General features: G+C 34.0%; 3 protein-coding genes across 4 annotated transcripts; 2 read left to right on the top strand and 1 right to left on the bottom strand.

Annotated features, from left to right (window-relative positions):
* LOC109327052 (oil body-associated protein 1B-like) lies at positions 60-1192 on the bottom strand. Its single transcript, XM_019560040.1, has 3 exons — positions 970-1192; positions 491-894; positions 60-370 (listed from the first exon to the last, which is right to left on the bottom strand). Exons 1-3 carry the CDS (start codon positions 1110-1112, stop codon positions 186-188), a joined length of 732 nt encoding a protein of 243 aa, XP_019415585.1. The 5' UTR covers positions 1113-1192; the 3' UTR covers positions 60-185.
* On the top strand, positions 1779-4729 carry LOC109326097 (15-cis-zeta-carotene isomerase, chloroplastic-like). The gene is made up of 4 exons (XM_019558757.1): positions 1779-2234; positions 3058-3204; positions 3385-3594; positions 4226-4729. The coding sequence occupies exons 1-4, from the start codon at positions 1806-1808 to the stop codon at positions 4559-4561; spliced, it is 1122 nt and encodes a 373-aa protein (XP_019414302.1). The 5' UTR covers positions 1779-1805; the 3' UTR covers positions 4562-4729.
* On the top strand, positions 6931-14451 carry LOC109326459 (calmodulin-binding transcription activator 4-like). 2 transcript variants are annotated; one of them, XM_019559151.1, is made up of 13 exons: positions 6931-7125; positions 7315-7446; positions 7544-7659; positions 7756-7844; positions 8096-8141; positions 9018-9444; positions 9967-10115; positions 10314-10404; positions 10499-10719; positions 11366-12045; positions 12514-13105; positions 13297-13590; positions 14008-14451. In XM_019559151.1, the coding sequence occupies exons 1-13, from the start codon at positions 7101-7103 to the stop codon at positions 14128-14130; spliced, it is 2985 nt and encodes a 994-aa protein (XP_019414696.1). In that variant the 5' UTR covers positions 6931-7100; the 3' UTR covers positions 14131-14451. The 2 variants fall into 2 exon arrangements, with proteins under 2 accessions (XP_019414696.1, XP_019414695.1); XM_019559150.1 differs by having other exon boundaries at positions 7312-7446.

Genomic DNA, 15515 nt, shown 5'->3' with positions numbered 1-15515 from the left:
CCACATCAGCACAGTCACTCAGAGAATGGTTTTGAACTATTATAGAATGATTTTGTACAGATATCAAAAGTACCATTTTGCATATATAATCAGCTACAAGGAAACATAATATATATATATATATATATATATATACATAGTATCCTGAAAAGGGTGTCTCATATTAGTATGATTATATGATATGATCAAACAAAGACCCTGTTGGCAGAGTGTGGAAGTTCATCATGCTTCAACTCAACCTCTCTCAGAACAGTCTTAAGTCCCTTACCTCCTCCATTTGCCAATGGATGAACTCCATGTACTGGCCCTGTCATATATTCTCTATCCTTTCTCTCTTTCTCAAAGTCTACCCCCATACGCTTTGCACAACCTACATGCATGGGTACGTACCATAGATAACAACATCAAAATTACATGCATGTCCATATATAGGTAACATTATAGAGCCTAATTAAACCAATGAATAGAATATATATATAAGTTATCATACTTTGGGCAAGATCATGGTTGATCTGGCCATCTTTAGTGAGAGCCATCATGAGTTGAGGTAAACCAAGTGGAAGAGTGTGACCCTTATCAACTTGCCAAAAATGGAAGACTTTACCATAAGTCTTACACACTTTCTCCAAATCACTGTATTCAATGGGACCAGGGATACCAGGCAAGAAGTAGAAACCACTCTTAACCTCGTACTCATGAGAGTGCCATAGAGGCTTCTCCTCATCAGGGAGTGTCAAGAACAAGTTCTCTGAAATTATGTACTCAAGTCCTATCAACTTAGCATTGCTCTCATTGCTGTCATAGATAAGACACTGCCTCATTTCCTCGTTTTGGTGTCCACAAAAGTGGTGTGCCTCCACTTGTCGGGTCATATCGTCTGAGTAGAAATGAAACCTGCAATTCATATTCATATACACAAATATTAACTAAATAAAAAAGGTTAAGATAGTGTAGAGAAGTGTCTCTTACGCGCAAAGATGTTGGTGGATTTTATTGACAGGAGCAAAGTTTTGGATAGCAGCTGAAGCTGTCTCAAGGAGTGAGAAGGTAGTTTTGGTTGGTTCACCTGCTACTTCATGGCAAACGTTGTTGTTGTTGTTGTTGGTTGACATTTTTGGGCTCTATACCTTAAAGCTTGAGTATTGAGGTTTGGTTTTGGTTATTTGTTTTGATAAGATGTCATGTTATTATATACATCAAAATGCATGCATGCATGCTTTTCAATGGAAGATAGTATTAAGGCATTGTAGGCATGCAGCTTCACACGTGGTTGAGGAATATATAGACGTGGCAGGTTTCACAAATTGCGTGGCTCTTGTTCACTATTTTGCGAAATGCAGATCTACTTTCATGACCACTTCTTCAATTATTAATGCATCTTTAATTTGTTGAAAAAAAAGGAGAATGTGAAACACTTCCATCATTATTCAGTAGGCTAGACTATACTTAATTTGATATATGATATATGATATATGAGTGTAAAGGTTTTTCTTTTACAAAAATAGAGGCAAATATATAAGTCACAACTCGCAAGTATGAAACTAGTGATGGCTAGTTAATAGGATACAAAATATATACTGGAAATAGTAATAATCTGAAATAAGTCATTATTAGATTTAGTAGTTAGTAAATGTTAATTAATAAATTAATAATAATTAGATTTATTGATAGCTTGACACATGAACACAATCACTTTTACCACCACCACTAGATTTATTATCTTATGAGCACCAAACATAAAATAAAACAAAACCAAACCTTAAGCATATAAAACAGTGTTGAGAGTTTTCATTTTGAAACAAAAAATGGTTTCACTTGTTCTTCTCTCATCTTTCACTTATCCACACTTGTCCACTTTTTACAAATCCCCTCTTCATCTTCATCATCATCGTAATGATAAAAATCAAAACTTGGTAACCACAACTTTGAGTGTCCCATATGCTTCATTGTATCAAAATTCTTCAAAATCACTGCTTTTATTATCTCATCAGAGATTTGTTGCTCATACTTCCATTCAAGACACTGATACTGAAACCAATGATTCTTCTTCCAACTTGGTCGGTGAAGACTCTGCTGTTTTTCATTTCGAACAACAAAAGTTATCTTCTTGGATTTATTTCACTGCAATTTTGGGAGTGGTGCTCTTTATTCTTGATGTGGCTTGGATTGATAACTCAACTGGCTTTGGTAAAGCTTTTGTTGATGCCGTTTCTCGAATTTCCCAAAGTCACGAGGTCATTTTTCTGATTTTAACCTATACTTCTTACTTTCTTGTCTCAACTTTTACTATTTTAATAATTACCTTGTAATGGTATTCTATGAATTGGGTTCACCACTCTTATCTGAATTTGGATTATATAGATGGATAATTTGTTATTCTTTTATGGATTCTTTCTGCTGATTTTTGTTCCACACAAAAATAAATAAATAAAACAAATGAGAAATTATTATATGTTCTGCTTTGTATTTGGTCTATAAGTCTATTATCTGAAGAGTAAGTAAATACTCATGTTTTTTCAAATGGTCCCAAAAATTTTAAACTTGAGTGAAATTAGTCTCTATCAACTATTATAAGACATCATAAAAAAGACTACTTTGACCTACATTTGAAATTTTTGGGGACCATTCTGGTTTTTTTTTTTTCAATTTTTAATGTACCAAACTTGTAAGATCGAAAAACCTGAAGGACTGAAATGTGTATTTACTCTTATATAAATGGAAACTAATATCTATATGAAACATTTTGATTCTAAGGAAAATGAAATAAGACATCATGTTGCCACCATGAGGCAAGCATTAGATTAGCCTTTGGTAGGTGCTATTAGTCCCATATGTCAAGTGTTAACTCTGGTTTTTTCACAAAGGCTTCAGAGTTGAGATCACTATGAAGGTGTTCCACTTTGTAGAAACACATCTCTAACACAGTTCATATGCAGATCTTGGCTTTTCTTTTAGCAATATAAGATTTCTAGTTGTTTATATAATTTATGACCTCACCACTTCAAAAGCTGATATTGTCTTCAATTTGAAACTGACCATTGACATGTTACCTTGCAGGTGGTAATGTTGATCTTAATTCTCATATTTGCTGGTGTCCACAGTGGCTTGGCTAGCCTCCGGGACAGCGGTGAGAAACTCATCGGAGAAAGAGCTTTCCGTGTTCTCTTTGCAGGGGTATCACTACCATTGGCTGTCACTACCATTGTAAGTTGCTCCTCTTTTTCTTTTAAAGCTTCAGAGTAGCTTTCATATCCCATGTTAACTTGTGTCCATATCTCTTCTGCTTACTAAATAAGCAAATGCTTGGTTAATTTTGGACCCTTAGCATTTCATTGTCACAGTGAAAAACTAACTCCCTTTTCGATGCTTCGCATTATGATGCAGGTATATTTTATCAACCACAGATATGATGGAATTCAACTATGGCAGGTCCAGGATGTTCCTGGGATTCATCAACTTGCGTGGCTTTCAAATTTCATCTCTTTCTTTTTCTTATATCCTTCGACCTTTAATCTTTTAGAGGTTGCTGCTGTTGACAAGCCTAAATTACATCTCTGGGAAACCGGGATCATGAGAATAACCAGGCATCCACAGGTAAAAAATCAAGTACTCTTAATTAGTGTGACATGATGAACTTGGAGATCTTCATGATTTTTGTGGTCTTCATAACTTGGATCAACATATATAATCACATACCATCAAATGATTCAAACCTGTTGTTAAGTCTCTTGTTTTACTTGATGCTTAAGTTAATATGGTTCAGTAATACCTTACCATCTATATTTTAAGTGTAATGTTATATGACTTATATCCTCCTATAATAATTCCCCTAATACTTGATAAAGGGAGTATTAAATGAAAATATAGATGTAACTAATAGTTCTAAAATATAAAATAGAGTACATCTAATACTTTCTGTCTTTCTTCATATAGTAATTAGGAGGATTTGTGAGGGGATATAAAATTAATGTATTAGGATAAGGCTCCTCTAAATTGAGTTTGTCATTAAAGTGAGGAAATAAGAATGCATCCACCTTTGATATGATTTAAGGGAAGATACTCCCTTGTTCACTTTAGACTTTAGAGTCAAACTCACTTTAGAAGAGCTTTTTTTCTGACATCATGACACATGCCAGTCAAAAACATAAAACCCCATCTTTCAGTTGCATCTTTCTTCAGATACATGAATTCTTGCATTGAATTAAGGAATTGTTTTGCATTTTAGATGGTTGGGCAGGTTATGTGGTGTCTTGCTCACACAGTTTGGATTGGAAATTCAGTGGCTGTTGCAGCCTCATTTGGGTTAATTGGACATCATCTATTTGGTGTGTGGAATGGAGACAGAAGATTGGGCATAAGATATGGGAAAGATTTTGAGTTAGTTAAGGGTAGAACAAGTGTTGTCCCTTTTGCAGCAATTATTGATGGCAGGCAAAAGTTACCTAAAGATTTCTACAAGGAGTTCATTAGAGTTCCATACTTTATAATCACTGCAGTAACATTAGGAGCTTACTTTGCACACCCTCTCATGCAGGCTGCAAGTTTCAGGCTTCATTGGTAGTTTAAAATACACCCTTTTTATTCGTATGTAAAATTAAGCAAAATAGTACTGTCACATGTTTTAGTATGCATATAGATTAAGGTGAGAGATCAACAAAGAAGATAGAATTTATGGAAGTGAGACAAATATATTGAAACCTTGAGACTTGAGTAAGTGTTTGGTACTCCAAAATATGATGTTTTTTAGGTTTTAGTCTCTAATTTAGTTATTTTACACACACAAAACAGAGAGACTATGATTTTAGTTCCAAACTTCCAATATAGTAGGGTCTAAAAGTGCACAATTTTTAAAACATTTTTGGATTAAAATGAATAAAATTTAAGTAGGGAGTAAACATTTATAGGAGCAAAGACTTATTTAAATAAAAAAATGTTAATGATTGTTCTCCTCCAAAACCTTGTCCTTCAATTTTTGTAGAGCAGAAACAATGAGTAAGTTATATAAGAATCAGCTATGAAAGCTGGTGAAGTTTATAGCTGCTGGCATTACACTATTCCTTTCTAAGATACTAAACATGTAAATATGTCTTATCTGATAATTAGAAATAGAGCAAACTAAAGCTATGAAGCCATTAAGATTAAGGGGTTGTTCCCAGCTTCCTTCTTCAGTTAATTTTTTTTTTGTTCACCTTTGTTGTTAGCACATTTGTAATTGTTTTTCTAGGCTTTTAAGATTTCCTTTTGTTCAGTTTCCATACATTGCATGTACTATAGAAAGAGGAGCAAAATGTGATTTTAACTAGTGAGATCAGAGGTTGTACCAAATGTGGATTATGTTGTTGTCCTTATGTTTTTTCAAATCTTCAAAAAAAGGACAAATCATGTGCTTGTGAGTTGTGATTCTTGAGTTATTCACAAAGGAATTATTTTTTTCTAGTTCATACAAATATTGATACATGATAATTTTTTGTACAAGTAGGAAAGGTTTGAGCCACAAGTAGATATGGCAAAATGGATAGCTCAAGCCCTCAAATACTCGCAAAAATTTAAACAGACGCGAGCATGCCCATATTATCTTAACGGGCAAAATGGTATGACATGTTCTGCCCATTTTAAAATGGGCATGCAAGCAGTCTGCGAGTATTGATGAAAAATTTAAAAATAAAAAGAAAGTAAATAAAGTAGTTGAAGATAACAAAATTTAAAAAATAACTTTGATATTTTATATGAAACAAATCATATTATATTACAATTTTTTGAGATATTTTATATATACTATATAGTATCTATCATATATAAAATTAAAATATGGTAACTATTACCATAGTCTAATTTTTACTTTCCTATTTTGTATTTAATATTTTTTAATTTCTACATATAATCATAGTTCACCACCACTACCAAATTGAAACTACCACTTTCATCTTAAATTGAAATTCTAATAAAAACAAAAAAAATATAATTTTAAGTATATCTAATATAAAATGCGCCAAATACAAAAGGACATTATATTATAAAAAATATAATATTTAATTGCCTAAAATAAAATTGTGGATCAATAATCATGTTTGTCAACATTTTATTGGGCTTTATCCTTACATTCTCTATTATGTCCTCAAATTATTTTTTGAGTATCATACTTATAACATAAAAATGTACATTGATAATGTAAGAGTTTTATACAACTATTAATATATTATCTATCATTCATATTTATACATCATTTATTCTTCAATAAATAATACAAATAAATGATGAATCATAAATTAAGTATGTATAAATATTTATACTAACAATATATAAATATTATTCTCTATTTATAATAGCATAATTCATTGAATTTATTTTGGATACGTATCTTTATTTTTAGTTTCGAAAATATCTTGTAATTGTATTTTGTGAGTTACACCAAACTTATAATCATATCTAATAATTTCAAGTTCAATTTATATTTTATTCCAAATATTTAGTATCCAACAAATTTAAATAAATATATTGATATGATTATAAAAGTAAGAGAATTAAATATTATGTAAATTAAATTCTTTACCATTGAATATTCATTGACTCTACTAATTCAATTAATGCAGTGGGAGAATTGCAATTGATGTGGTTTTTTTGTAAATTTGTATCCTAAGATTGAGAAGGAAAGCATGACCCAGGATGGGGAAAAATGTATATAATACTATATCATACATTATTCAAATTTAATTATTATTAACTTTTAAAAAAACAATTTAAATAAATAATAATGATAATTGTGTATAAATCTTTACCGTAACAAATCGAATACATGTGACATACTTTAAGGTTTGTTCCTGTCTGTTGCAGTGGGACCATGAACAGTAGAATTTAAAGATTGTTACTCTGTCTTGCAATGGGAACATGAACTTCTTACTCTCTCAATCATTCTCAGAGTATTCTCTCTCACCTGTCTTCATCACTATTATACATAAAAAGGAGATTCAATAATTCATTCAAATTCTAATATTCAACCAAAAATACATAAAATAATAGGCACTACAAGTAGAAGAAGAAGAAAAAGTTAGTGACAAAACAGTGTTGTCGTCTTCTACTTTCTTCTTCACTCTTCCCTATCAATGACGACTATCCCTTCTCCTATTGGTATTATTCATTTTCTCCTTCTTTTCGCTTTTACTTCTCTCTATTTCATACAATATTTATAATTCATAGCAGATTTCTAGAACAAAAAAAAACCCTTTTTTGAAAAGCCCTGATTTTAAGAGTATTTTGATTATAGTGATATGATAGGGTGTGTTGGAATAATAGAATATTTATGAATGATGGTAGTAGGTTTGGAGTTCAACATTGATGATCTTTATGAAGAAGCTAAGAAAAGATGGTTGAGGCCAGTAGAAGTACTCTACATTTTGCAGAATCATCATTCTATCAATTTCACCAACCATCCTCCTCAACTCCCAACCAGTAACATTTATCCATCTTCTCCTTTCATTTACCAATTATTAATCTTCTACTACTCATTTGAAACAGCAATATTGCCATTGCCATTTTATTTCAACAGGTGGATCCCTTTTTCTATTTAATAGAAGAGTCCTGCGTTTCTTCCGTAAAGATGGTTATAACTGGCGCAAGAAAAAAGATGGAAGAACTGTCGGAGAAGCACATGAACGCCTTAAGGTCCATCTCATATCTTAATGCCTATTCTTGCTATATTGTGTTGTCATCAAATTCGTTATTAATCTGAGTGATCACACTAATCTGCGTCATGAATAGGTTGGAAATGTTGAAATCCTAAATTGTTATTATGCACATGGAGAGGAGAATCGTACTTTCCATAGACGCTCCTACTGGATGTTGGATCCGTGAGTTTATTTTAACTATCACCTCGCTACAATTCCTTCATACTATTCGCCTTACCAACAGATGTTGTGTCTTTTAATTATCTACATACAAGTGTGCAATTTTTGGAAAATCTCATAATATACTTGACTAAATATTTATGCGTGCCAAGATAAATTTATCCTGACCTTGAAATACAATCAATATGTGTTTGTTTATTTGTTATTGAAGCGGGGATGTTCGTATTTGTTCATACACTATTGTTTCTTGGCAGGGCATATGAGCATATTGTTCTCGTGCATTACAGAGAAACAAGTGAGGTGAGTTTCTAGAACATGATATCACATAAACATACTAATTGATTAATTGTACTAGCAGCTTATTTGAGGTGTGAAAACTGGTGGTGTGAGTCTTTGCGTAAAATGGCTCACTGTCCTACCCATGATATCACATCCCAGTGTTAATTTATGAAAAGTCGATCGATAATTTATTTAATCTGCTATTCTGGTGAAATTTTGATCCTGTTTAGTGTGTTCCTTGTAATATTACATTTCTGTATTCTCTTAATTTTTACTTTCAATGACCTAAGTAATAGTCTATGAGCTGTTTATATTTCTTCTTTTAAGTTCAATTCCAAAACTCTCCAACAGATATATGTGTCTGTGTGTGTTTCCAAAGAGGATTATTTTCAGCTAATAATCATCTCACCACTCAGAATATAACAGCAAAGAATTAGATTGTGCAATCTCTTCTAAAAACTCTGTTTATACCCTACCTTTGAAATGTTCTTTTCTTCCTGCTTGGCTGCATTACTCTCGAACCAAAACTTGCCTACGCAGACACCTCCAGGTTACATGCCAGTGCCTAGTTTTAAAAGCACATTTGCTTTTCATAGCCACTTCTATAGGACTACCATTACTTATGTGACCTTTTTTTATTAAATTCTCTCATAGTTATATCATTGGAAATTGTTGATTACTCATAAGATATGTAATGTACTGTTACTTTCCAAAACTAGTTACCTTATTTTCCGATTGTGTAAGACCGACCACAAATGAAGATGTACTTAAATCTTGTTATGAATCAGAGTTTGGTCCCTCCAATGGCAATTAATTGATCAATTCACAATGTGCATATTAGTAGATCTGTGCAGCCCACCTTTGAGTTATAATACTGTTTCTACCAATATGTTGCAGGAGAAATCCAGTTCTGGACCTGTCATGCAATTGACAACAGGTTCCTCTCCCGTGTTTAGGCAGAGTCAAAGTTCATACACTTCTCAGAACCTGGGGAGAACATCCATGATTGTTGATTCATGTGAACCTAATCAGAATTTCTCAAGTCCTGGGTCTGTAGAAGTTTCCTCTGATGTATTCATCAGGAGTAATGGAATGGATAACTTGGGTGGAACAGATGCACAAGCTTTGCGCCAATTGGAGAAGCAGTTAAGTTTGAATGAGAACAGATTTGGAGAAATTTCTCCCTTTTACAGTGAGCATGAAATTGCACATGATTTAAACCCTCAGCAAGTTCAAGGGATGATTTACAAGCAAGATCAGTCAACAGCTTTCTCTGGACCAGATGACCGTGAACAACCTTATGATGGATATAATGGAAAACAAGGTAAGTTGGACAAACCAGAGGTGCTTGCTATTCATACATGTTTAAGTCATGAAATGTTTGAGTTTCTATCCATGTACTGCTCTTTTACCTTATATTATGTTCCATCGTAGATTTTTGTCTTCTTCATATATAACAGATGTTGGCAGTATCTTCCATCTGCACAGCTAATTTGCTATAACGGTTGAGTTAAATTTATAGCATGCCTTGTTATATTAAGTTGTACAAAGCTATCATATTCATTCATGGATCTTCTTGTTTGGTACCACTAGGTATGATAATTTTTGTCAAGGTGAAACCTAATTGCCCAATTGTTATATGCTGGTTGTATTGTATTGTTAAATTATTACTACTATTCAAAGCCTTAATATTTTCTCATTTCAAATTGTTTCATTCAGCTCTAGATCAATTCAAGTAATTCCACATTTCTTTCTATTTTATCTATATACTTCTACTGTATTATAATTAATAGTAAACAAGAAAGAGAGCAAAGCAAAATATTCAAAACTTGTGTATTTTCTGTAGATGGGAGTGATAAATATTATCATGAATTACTTGACCATGATTCGCCTGATGGAAATGAAAAAGCTCCATCTTGGATGGAGTTACTGGAATCATATAATTCCTCATCCCAGATGAAGTTACCAGAGCAACATGCATATGTTGCATCTAATGTGAGTATTGCTAAGACACATTTCATACATTAAGTTTATTTATGTTTTTTGTTTTCTCAAATGTTCAAATGACTTATCTATGTATTCATGCATTTCTCAAAACATGTATATTATTTGTAGATGTCATGTAAATGATATTTATGTTCATTTTTTCTTTTTAAGACTTGCAAAGAAATAAAAAACTTATACTTGAAACAGGAAAATTCACTATCTTCTTTGGGAAGGGTGCTGATTACCAACCAGGAAAACGGTCACTGTCTAAGTTCCAACAGTAATAGTGCTGAAAACTGTATGATTTACTTTAACCTTAATAACTTGACAACTTCTTTCTCTTCCGTATAATGAAACTTCTTCCGCCTCTGATTCACGTCCCATATTAACAGCTGCCTTCTCATTTCCTCAAGAAGATGGTGGAGTCAAATTTCCTACATATTCTTTGGGAGAAACTCAAGGCGCTAATTCTGACTATTGCCCTACATATTTTGGCCAAATACAAATTCAAGAACCTCTTGGTGCAGATTCAAGCTTCACTGTATCACAGAAACGGAAATTCACAATTAAGGCAGTCTCCCCAGAATGGTGTTATGCCATGGATACTCCGAAGGTGCGTGCCTTTCAATTACAACTCTTATTATACCCTAAGCAGTGATTCATGACTCTTTACATAACCGATGACTCTTTTTTATTGATATTTATTTGTGCTTACTACTTAATGCTTACCTAGGTTCCTGAAGAACATTAACCACTGTATATGAAATTATTGTGGCATAATGCAATTCTATATGTAAGTAATTTGGGAGACGTCGTGCGAGCTCTTGGCTTTCGATTTTTAAGACTTACCTATTTGAAGCATAAACTGTTTGTTCCCTTTCCAGCTCTGTGTAAGAACTGGACCAGAATGAATGGAAAATATGAGTTTATTTCTATTTTTATATGAAATCTGGACAGTAATAAGGTACAGCGCCTTAGAATTACAAAAACTCTCTTCCTCTCTACTCTAGGTATTTGAGAGACCTAGAACTCTCCCTAACTTCCCTTTCCTTTCCAATATCAAATGATAACCCTTTCAAATTCTCTATCTCTATTTATAGTATGCTAGAGTAATCAACCCCCTCTAACAACTTTACTAATAGAAGCTAGGCCACTAAAGCCCGCAGGTCTGTTCCAAACACTTTGTTTATCATTGGATGATATGGTACAAATACTATTATGTTGTCGAACTTTGAATCCTAACTAAGTTCTATGTGCAGGTCATCATTATTGGATCATTTCTCTGTCTTCCTGATGATTCTAGCTGGGCTTGTATGTTTGGTGATATTGAAGTTCATGCTGAGATAATTCAGGATGGTGTAATCAGTTGTGAAGCTCCATCCCACCTTCCTGGAAAGGTCACTCTATGCATTACTTCTGGAAATCGGGAGTCCTGCAGTGAAGTCAGTGAGTTTGAGTTTCGTGATAAGACCAATAGTTGCTCTCGCTGTAATTCATTGGAAAAAGAAGTCAGTAGAAGTCCAGAAAATTTGTTATTGCTTGTTAGATTTGCACAGATGCTCCTTTCTGCTTCAACTCTAAATAATTACAACATAGAGTCTGGAAGTCTTCTTCCAACAAAACAGAAAACTGATGATGATTCGTGGAGCCATATTATAGAGTCTCTTCTAGTTGGCAGTGGAACTTCATCTGGTATTGTTGATTGGCTTCTTGAAGAGCTCCTGAAGGATAGGTTGCAGCTATGGCTTTCTTGCAGATCCAAGGAAAGAGATGAAGGGACAGGCTGCTCTTTGTCCAAGAGAGAGCAGGGGATTCTACACATGGTTTCTGGGTTGGGTTATGAGTGGGCCTTGAACCCTATTCTCAGTTGCGGCATGAATATTAATTTCCGTGACATCAATGGATGGACAGCCCTTCATTGGGCTGCACGGTTTGGAAGGTAATAGAAAACTAGAGTGTGCTTTATGTTATTTGATTTTCTATTATCACTGTTATAATTTATGTATTATTTTGGGTTTGCTGTTGGGTATGAAGTAGTTAAAGCATTCATGCTTCAGAACTTTGAACAAAATATGCTTCATGAAGTCTGCAATTTTTTCCTTGAGAAAAGCAAATATAATTAGAAGACCATTTAGATAAAGGTGTCTTATAATGGTTTCTCTTAGAATTTCCTTGGCCTTCCTCAACCTCTGTATATTAGATTGTCTTCCATATGATCATGTAATTTTACAGGGCCCTTTATTAGTCTTCTGCTCACATGACCAAATCATCGTATGCATGCCATAAATGATGATATTATCAATATTAATCAACGAAACACCTGCTTTTGGAAGCCTTTTTATAAATTAGCTGTTCCATTCTAAGTGTTCTGGATGATGTGTCACCGATGAATTTTATTCCATGATAGGGAAAAAATGGTTGCTTCACTTATAGCTTCTGGTGCATTTGCTGGAGCACTTACAGATCCAACTTCAGAAGATCCAACCGGTAAAACTGCTGCATCTATTGCAGCCAGCATTGGCTATAATGGACTGGCAGGTTATCTTTCAGAGGTAGATCTAAGGAGCCATCTGTCATCCCTAACACTGGAAGAGAGTGGGATTTATAAACGTTCTGCTGAGCTTGAACCAGAGTTAACTGTTATTGGTGTCTCTAATGAAACTCTTGCAACCAGTGAGGATCAGGTTTCACTGAAAGATACATTGGCTGCTGCCAGAAATGCAACTCAGGCAGCTGCGCGGATACAGGCCGCTTTTCGTGCACATTCTTTCCGAAAGCGCAGAGAAAGAGAAGCTGCTGCTGCTGCCGCTGCTTTTGATGGATATGATATCGCTGAGTGTAGCATCGATAACATTCCAGTGCTTTACAACGTGTCAAAACTTAGCTTCCAGAACTCGAGTCATTATAATTCAGCTGCCTTATCAATTCAGAAGAAATATCGAGGCTGGAAAGGTCGCAAAGATTTCCTAACATTGCGCCAAAAAGTAGTAAAGATACAGGTGAAAGATGTTACTGACTTACTGCTACTGCTCTCTATGTGGATTTAGCACTCTAGTTATTTTGAAAAACGAATAATTTTGTCTTCTAAAGAGAAGAACAATTAAATACCATATAGATAGACATGATATATACACTTATAAATTGAACTACATGGTATTAACAGCAGCCATTTCTATATTTATTTGAGCAGGCTCATGTGAGGGGCTATCAAGTTCGGAAGCATTACACGTTAATAATATGGGCAGTTGGAATATTGGATAAGGTAGTGCTGCGGTGGCGGAGAAAAGGGACTGGTTTGGGAGGCTTTCGACAAGATATAGAGTCAATTGATGGAAGTGATGACGAAGATTTTCTCAAAGTGTTCCGAAAACAGAACGTGCATGTAGCCATTGAAATGGCTGTTTCACGGGTGCTATCCATGGTCCATTCTACAAAGGCTCGTCAGCAATATCATCGCATGCTTGAGATGTATCGTCAAGCTAAGGTAAATAGGCTAAAAGGGAAAAGGAAAGGAAATCATTGCACTTGGATCCAAACACTTAATATCTTGGGCATCTCTTAGTTATGTCACGTTTTGCATTCAGATTGAGCAAATAATAACTAGTTTTATGCTTAAGGGTTCAACTATGCATTTTATTTACCGAGTCAGAAATAAGATAAAAGGGGGACATGTGGGGTGTTTGCAAGAGGTTATAAAAATTTACGAGTTTATCATATGATATAAAAATAACTTATGACCTTCCTATAACCTCTCTTTAGCTCATTCCATAAGTGCTTATTGAACAAGTGTTTAATTAAGTTGTTTACCCAAATGTGCTCTTAATTAACAACCATGCAGAGTAAGCATTTTTGACTCGATAGCACCCCATTTCTGAGCACTAACTTTTTAATTCTTTGACAGGTTGAACTTGCCAGCACCAGTGAAGAAGCATTGTTATCAACTTCTTCAGAGGATGCTTTCAATACAGAAGATGATTCTTTGGATCAAGTTCCTTCGTTGACACTATACCCTTCCCAACTTTAGTTCTCTTTGGTTGGTCTTTCTGGTCTCACCTTGCATATATGGTCTTTGTACTTTAAGAAGTGTGGAACAAGCTTGATGTTGTAGTTTGTATATCAGTCTTAGACAGGTTGTACAGCCATAATGGTGATGAACATTGATTGCTACTTTATGCATGCAAAATGGCCTTGAATGCAGGCACCCTGATTTCAACAAACATAGTTAAACCTCTGAATTTGGCTGTGGCTGTATAATGAAAGAGTTTTCTTAACTTGGTGTACTTGTATGTATCTTGAGCAATTTAGAGATCCCTTAATAAATCAGGGAAGTTATATACTGAGTTCAGTGGAGGGATACTTATTGGGAGGGACAGCTACGTACCCCGAAAGAGATTAATTTCTTACCCAAAAGGGTGAGGGATACTCTTGGTTGTACCATAAAAAGTGGAGTAAGTTTTCCTTATTTCCTTGCAATTTAGATACCGTTAGATGCAACAACTTATTTTTTATTTGGAAATAATGGAACAAATTGTTGGGACAATTCTATATAACCCGAAAATCATTGCTTGGTAGTATATATCTTTGATCTTAAGCACTTTTATGTCCCATACCTTTTAAAAATGGCTTTTTTTCTATTTTGTGCTCAACTGGTATTGAAACTAAGAAGAAAAACAAGTTTTCATGTGAAATTCATTGGATTTGGATCTTTGAAATAAGATTATCTCTAAAGTGAAGAAATGGCACTCTTCAATTTGATGTAGTCAATCATAATATTAGACTTAACAAATTATTATGTATGAGTTCAATGGGTGTGTATCGACATGGTAAAGTTTTTTACAATCAAGATGTGATGTATTGAATAGTTATGATAAATAATAGACAGTGGCACTAATGTTATGACACAAACTATTTTCTTATTATTTACTCATTACAACGATGAAATGGTGTTTAGAGATCCAAATACTTGAACGTGTTTTGAATTGATGAAGTGTATAGACCACATTCCTTTGGATTGTATGAGGTGTTTAAGATTGTGGGGTGAATAAGGTTATTATTAATTGTGATATGTTTTTGAGTCTAATAAACAAACATTTGTTTCATTATTTGGGCTGCAATTCAAAACAAAACAAGAATAACAATAAGAAGCAACTCTGATGATGATGCTCTTTCTCACATACACTGAAATTATGCTAAACTGTGAACTAGCCATATTTCTAGTATACTCCTTCCTTATCATGTTATTCACTTCTCAACCATCAAAATTTAGATGATTGAATCAAATAAATCATAATTTGAGAAAACACCTTATGCTTGATTCCCTGTGGCATTTACCCCTATATTAGACCGAACCCAACCTAGGTTGAGGCTCCAATTCACTTCTTCCCACTATGGACATATTAAGTGTAAGCC

The sequence above is a fragment of the Lupinus angustifolius genome, chromosome LG14, assembly GCF_001865875.1.
Source record: "Lupinus angustifolius cultivar Tanjil chromosome LG14, LupAngTanjil_v1.0, whole genome shotgun sequence".
Classification (NCBI taxonomy): domain Eukaryota; kingdom Viridiplantae; phylum Streptophyta; class Magnoliopsida; order Fabales; family Fabaceae; genus Lupinus; species Lupinus angustifolius.
The sequence above is the reverse complement of the archived record's forward strand: the minus strand, read 5'-3'. Positions and strand labels throughout refer to the sequence as shown.